At 43.8% G+C, this 7,024-nt stretch overlaps 1 protein-coding gene across 1 annotated transcript; it reads right to left on the bottom strand.

Annotated features, from left to right (window-relative positions):
* Positions 1 to 668: 668 nt before the first annotated feature.
* LOC100541694 (2-oxoglutarate receptor 1-like) lies at positions 669 to 1,969 on the bottom strand. Its single transcript, XM_031552415.1, has one exon. The coding sequence runs from the start codon at positions 1,900 to 1,902 to the stop codon at positions 871 to 873; it is 1,032 nt and encodes a 343-aa protein (XP_031408275.1). The 5' UTR covers positions 1,903 to 1,969; the 3' UTR covers positions 669 to 870.
* Positions 1,970 to 7,024: the final 5,055 nt, after the last annotated feature.

The following is a 7,024-nucleotide window of genomic DNA, read 5'->3' as shown; positions in this document are numbered from 1 at the left end:
GGATGGGGCATCCACAACCTCCTTGGGCAACCTGTTACAGTGCGTCACACCCTGCCTCAGTTTAAAACCATTCCCCCCTGTCCTATCACTGTTAACCCATGTAAACAGCCATTCCCCCTCCTGTTCATACGCTCCCTTAAAATACTGAAAGGCCACAATGAGGTCTCCCCAGAGCCTTCTCCTCTTCAAGCTAAACAATCCCAGTTCCCTCAACCTTTCCTCACAGGAGAGGTGCTCCATCCCTCTGATCATCTTAGTGGCCCTCCTCTGGACCTGTTCCAAGAGCTCCACATCTTTCTTGTGCTGGGGGCCCCAGGCCTGGACACAGTACTCCAGATGGGGCCTCACAGGAGCTGATTAGAGGAGAATTTGAGAACACCTGATTTATCTAAGTGCTTTCTAAGTATGTAATTTATGTAATTCAGAGGTTTCAGCAACCATGACAATCCTCTGCGTCTCAGTCCAGCTGTAACAAAACACTACACCAGTGGCAGCACTGAACTCGATGGAAGTTGTTCTCTTGTCCAAACCCAGCTCCCTGTGTTTCTGTATCCAGCCTCCAAGACTGAAGGAAGAGAATCCAACATTTCCCAAATATCTTTGGAAACAGTCCAATTGGGTAAGTTAAAATTCTGCCTTTAAGGAGGTTTACATTTTTTTCTCTTTGTTCCTTTATTTTATTTTATTTTATTTTTTAGTTGCTAACAGAGGTATGTATGTATAAGCTTGCTCCTGAGACAACTTCTTGGACAAGCATTGTACTACAGAGAGTGAGAATCCAGCAGCAGTTCTCACTGTCATATCCATACGCCCGCCTATGTGGCAAGAAAGCAATCCCAGGTTTGCTGGAATTTTCTTCAATGAATTCTTCTATACTCTTAAGGTGATTTCTGACTTGTTCACATAATTACTGCTCCCACGTGGCTGGATGCATTTGCTCCTCTTGCACCATGAGAGTGAGAGGATGGCCTGCTGGAAGTTATCTCCCATCACGACATACAGCAGAAGGTTACCCCAGGTGTTGAGTGCAGCCAGAGGTCGAGAGATGATATAGATGGCATGAATCTGCTTCTCAACATGACAGCTGACGGGGCACAACTGCAGTTCAACCCGAGCTACCCGAAAAAGATGGAAGGGGAGGAAGGACATATAGAAGACCACCAAGAGGATGATGGCAAGTCTGCGAGCCTTCTGTTTGTGGCTAGCCCGTGTCTGGGGCCCAGTGGCCAAGGCAGAAATAATAAGTGCATAGCACAGAGTCACTGTCACGAGGGGCAAGAAGAAGGCCAGGCTGGTGAGCAGCCAGTTATACCACCTGATTGCACCCAGGTTTTCAGAGCTGGTGAAGTCAAGGCATAAGGATCTGTTTTGCTCCTCTCTTGAGGAAATCAAGAAATTGATGGGAGTGACAGCCGCCAGGGAGATCACCCAAATGACTGCACAGGCCACTGCTGTCCACCGCTTCCTTCGGACATGGAAAAATTTCATAGGGTGGACAATCACCATGTAGCGGAAGGCACTGAAGCAAGTGAGGAAGAGGATGCTGCTGTACAAGTTGAAGTGGAAGCCAAAGCGAATGAACTTGCACAAGAATCCCCCAAAGATCCAGTGCTCCCCATTGGCATAGTAGTGTATCAGGAAGGGAAGACTGGTGAGGTAGAGCAGGTCTGTGAGTGCCAGGTTCAGCATGATGATGGTGCTGCTCTTCCAAGGCCTCATCTTGAAGCTGTAAACACAGATTGCAATAACATTTCCTGGGAAGCCCACCAGAAAAATGAGACTGTACATAACAGGGAGGTACAAAGTCTTCAGACTGACTTCTGCATCGGTACAGTTGGAAAAATCACCTCCGATATCTTGCCAGGTCGTGGGGTTGGCTAAATCACCACTTGTTGTGTTCATGTTTCTTCCTTAATGCTTAAGGAAGAGAGAAATACTTAGTGATCTCTGACAGAAAAGACCCTGTACTAGCCTGTTAAAGACAATGAACTAGGTCTTATTTCAAGTTCCCACCACTGCCTCTGTTATAATGCCTTTATCAAATAAGAAAAGGCCTTGCTGTTTCGGTGAGAATTAATCCTTATCTATAGGTCTTTTGTTCATATTTATACAGATACAGTAAAATTTATATTCCCACATATGTATTTTCAGGGAAGGGTCTCCTCAAGCAGAATGTAAGGGACTCCAAGCACCACAGTGGGTGATGTGTGTCCCTTGGTACATAGAGGTCACCTTCTGCTCTCATCAGAGCTCAAGTGCAGCAGAAAGACAACAGATTGGTTGTGTTGTGCCACTGACCACAGGCACAGAGAGGAATGTTCAGAATGTTGCTGCTGCATAAAAGCTATTCACATCATTGCTAATTAACTGGAAAAGAAAGCAGATATTGAAATGTTTGCATATTCTTTTTAACACTGGAGTTTGGTAGCATTTTTATTCCTGCTTCTTGAAAAAAAACAATACACGAATATTTAATTTTATTAGTTCATTAACAAGATTAATGTTGCAAAGAAACAGGCTATTTCTAGATTTTCCATTAGCTGCTATGTAAATGTCTATTCCTTAACAAAAATTAAACGGTGATTTTCTTATAGACAGTAGCCTTCAAATCTCTCTGAAACACTTGAATAAATGCAGCCAACTTTGCAAAGCAGCCATTCTCAAGCTATTTTCTAGGACTTAATCAAGAATCAGTGGACTTAAAGATAGTCATAGAATCATAGAATTGCTCAGATTGGAAAAGAACTTCAAGATCATCAAGTCCAACCTCAACCTAACCCCAACCTAACCCTCAACCATACTACCCTAACTCTAACAACCCTCCGCTAAATCATGTCTCTGAGCAAAGTATATAGAATCTGCAGTATATAGAATCTCCAGTAGGAAATATGGGGCCACTGAAGCTCATAGGAAATAATTGCCAAGGTCATGTGCAGTAAGAGCTCTTGTGTGGATTCCAGTTTTCTTTTAGAGCTGTTTTGATGGGAAAAATATCGAGTAAATCTCAAATGTAATTATTTCCTGAGGTAGGCAACCTCTTACAGGGTGGTGTCCATCCTCAAATTATTGTGGTCTGCATCTGTTAAAGAGAATCCTGTCAAATCATCACTTCCATTTCTTGTTCCACCTCGAAAATTCTTGATGTGGCTACCACCTTCAGTCACTTTTGTGATCTCACAGAGACACGTTCCAGGATTTTAATTTAAATTTGTGTGGAACATACGGTCGAAATATATTTGAAACACTTACTGTATGGATAAATCAGTGGCTTGAATTCAGGTGTACAGCAATATACACAGTAGTGCTTTCCAGGCTAACATCTCATCCTCTGTGAGAAGGACAGGACCACCTGAGAAAAGCCAGTGCTGTCTGTGAACCTCTATTTCATGCCATATAGAGAGATGCACATGGATGAGGGCAAAGAGAAAATGATGTGGAAAGATGGCTGGTCAGAAGAAATGCAGTGACGCTGCCATACTCAGACCAACCTGAAGGCACCCATATGGCTAACGTTTAACCACCCAAACAGCAAAGGCTCTGTTCCACAGCAGCATGCTGTCCGTACTGGGAGAACAGTCCTGCTTACAGCATGCTGCTTACAGTGTGCACCTGTTAACTGAGCTGAGGGGCATGGCTGGGTGCTGTTTCCAGCACTTTCTTCAAGGTTTTTTTAGGACTATCATTTTGTCAACAGCATTTTTTCCTGCCTACCATTGTGTTGCTGCAGCAAATCCATAAAGACCATACAGCAAACCCATAGGGGCTGTAGGGCAAATACTTATAAGCATCAGAAAATGTGGTGGCAGCAGCAGCACTCAGATGCTTCATCCATGAGGACCGCCACCTTCTCCCAGTGGTTCCTTACATTATGGGTGAGGTATCTGACAGGGTTTGGGTCCCAGGCCAGTTAGGGACATCTGGTATGGGGACAAGCACTGCAAGAAGAGCACTGAGACTAGAGGTCTCCCTTCTGACCTGCCAGAAGATTACACCCAGTGTAACAGGCTGCCAGTGACCAGAGAGAGCAGGCAGCAAGTCTTTGCTGTTGGCCTTATTATTTCACAGTCAGAATTACAAATAAAATGTAGACAAAACTTAAATCTAATTAAGCAACAGTTTGTGCTGTGGCAGATTTTATCACACTAAGTAATTGGCTGTAATGGGACTTCTGCCGCCTGAGCTGAGGGCAAGTGATATATGCTGTAGACACATAATGAACTTTAAATAAATTATCCAAGAGCAGAACTCAAAATAAAAGGGAGCTAGATTATTGAAACAGAAACCCTCTCTTAGTCTTAGCAGTGGAGCCACTGCTCCATTACACGCTGTTCTTTACTGTAACCAATTGATCGGAGTCACTTCAAAAAATGTTGTGATTGCATGACTTTAATTGCAGTCACGTATAAAGGAAACGTATTTGCTCCTGCATTGTGATAATTTAATTAGAGCCTGCTGGAAATAAAAGCCAAATGTCTGCAGCCATGGAAAAGTAACCTAATACCCGTAATTGGACTATATTTCACACAGATGTGTTGCTGAATAAATTAAACACGATTTGGCTCACAGTGTCTGACTCTTCCACTGGCTCCATTCTAAGAACCACAAATGATGTATTTAAGGATGAAGATAAGAGTTCAACTTTCCCTAGTCTGTAAAATTCTATGAGATATCTCCATGCAGAAGGAGTATGTTGATTTAACCTCAGCAGAAAAGAGAAATTTGTTGTTAATTTCTTCCATGCCTTCATCCCCTTTAACTCTTTGCTCATTTCTCCCCACTTTGCCCTCTTTCTGCTTTCACAATGTTTAAGCAAGATAGACGTGTTACCTGTAAGTCCTCTGCACAATCTCCTTTCCTCCTCATATCTGGACCCTTAAATATCCTGCTCCTGGTGCAGTGGGGTGATCTGGGAGGCTGCAGAAAATCCCCCAGCTGAAGGCAGGCCGTGGGAAGGCTCTGTCTCTGCAGCTCTATGCCAGGTGAAGGCAACGCGGGCAGCCCCAGCCCCTCACACTTGCATGCAGACTGGCTGCCATATCCCTGTGCCAGCTGTCCCCTACCTGGCCTCTGCCTCTTGCATATGATGCAGGGACTGGCCCAGAGTCCATCACAGCATGGGTCAGGACTGCCTGTAACCTGTCTGGTTCAGCTGAGGCAGTATTTTTTGGCTGCTTCCAGCCTGCTGGAGAAGCAACCTGGTCAGAGAGAAGCAGCACTACAGCAGAGTCTAAGTGAAGGAGCACCAGCTCATCTGGTTCCAGCACATGGGAAGTGGGAGATTTGGGGTGTTGTGGAGGAGCAGGCTGTGAGCTGGGGGGAGCTGCTCTGCAGAGGGCTGGGTGAATGCTGGGGCAGGACCAGGCCCTGGCCTTTCCAGAAAGGTGCCTTTGTTGCCCACACTGTGAGCAGTGGGACCACTGCCTCTCCTGTGAGGAGGAACTTGGAAGGAAGTCAAAGAATCATAGAATCATTAGGGTTTGAAAATACCTCTTAGATCATCCAGTCCAATCATCAACCCATCACCACTATGCCCACCAACCTTGTCCCTCAGTGCCACATCTACCTCTCACTTCTCTATCCCTCTCTCATATCTATGTCTCTCTCTTCTGAGAGGGAGGAAGGACACAGGCAACTTTTCGGGTGCTGTGGGACAAGTGTTTTACTTACCTTGCACATTGACCTGCAAGGAGGATGGGCTCGCCCAGAAGTTCTGAGGTAATTATGTGGAAGGAGGCAGTTAAACATTTTATGGGATGACTTTGCTTTCTGGTGTGGTGCTATCTGAGACTATGACACTGCTGAGATTTCCTGCAGAAACACATATTTACACATATTGATTGATCTCTCCCCCCATCCTTTCCAATAGTTTTGTTTCTTGGGATAGCTATACTCCATTGTGGACAATCATCTTGTTTAAAAGCAGCAATCATTGCTCTACTTTCAAGTTTCTCTTCTTTTTTTGTTTTTTCTTTTTTTGTTTTTTCCTCCATGAAGAAAACAAATACACTTTTTCAAAAGCATAAGTACCAGATTTATTTTGAATCAAATATTTGCAGACGGTGGGAAAGTTACTATCTTTAGAGGGAAATGTTTGGTTGTGGCTGAAAGGAACTTGAATGTTTTCCAACACTGAGCTTAATTTCAGATCTGGCATCATTGGTCATTTGAAGCTATTATTTACTTTCTCATCATGATAAGAAATGTGAACTTGGAAACACAGGCAATTATGTACTGGATGGTGTAACGATGAATCGAGCCTTAAATTAATTTGCAAATAGTGCAACTTAAATTAATGCATAACTGTTCTGTTTCCTTACCTTTATACAAGGACTGCTCTGAAAGTAATGCCTCCTATTTTATTATGTTGGCCCATAGCACCAGAGGTGGATGTTGGTGGTAGGGCAGCAGAGGTTGAACCTTCCACCAATATTCCATTCCATGTTGTTGCTGTGTGACAGATGGCAGCAGAGGGGCAGTTTGACAGAATGGTGTCTGACATGAAAGTGTGTATGAAGAAAAGGGGTGTCACTGAACTCCTCCACACAGAAAAAAAATGGCACCCATTGACATTCATTCACGCTTGCTGAATGGTTATGGAGACCAAATAGTAGGTGTGAGTACATGAGGCAGTGGGTGATGCGTTTCAGCAATGACAGTGTGGTTGTCAGCATGTCCCTGAGAAACAATTGCTATGAACCACTGTTGTTTTCTTGTTATCGAAAAGAGCTGAAACCACTTTTTACCATGTGATTACCTTCTACAGAGTAGTACTTTCATTACTATACCTCATGGAAGCTATTTTCCAAAGAGCATTTTAGTTCAAATTTGTGTGGAATAAATTTGTTAGTTTATTCGAGAGCAAATTTAAACAGGAATGGTGGTAACCATGCTTGGATTCATGGGAAGAGACTCCTGGCATCAGTACAGTGAAAGCTGTGCCAATCTAGGCAGACAGCAAAGCACAAGTACTTCTTGGTGGGAGTGGGTAGCTACTGAAACAAATCCCCTTAGTAAAGGAGTAGAT

Source organism: Meleagris gallopavo, chromosome 1 (genome assembly GCF_000146605.3).
Source record: "Meleagris gallopavo isolate NT-WF06-2002-E0010 breed Aviagen turkey brand Nicholas breeding stock chromosome 1, Turkey_5.1, whole genome shotgun sequence".
Lineage (NCBI taxonomy): Eukaryota > Metazoa > Chordata > Aves > Galliformes > Phasianidae > Meleagris > Meleagris gallopavo.
Note: the sequence above shows the minus strand (reverse complement) of the source record. Positions and strands in the feature narration are given on the sequence as shown.

Excerpts from the sequence above, each read along its gene's own strand:
- LOC100541694 (XM_031552415.1), bottom strand. The coding sequence starts at position 1,902 with ATGAACACAACAAGTGGTGATTTAGCCAACCCCACGACCTGGCAAGAT.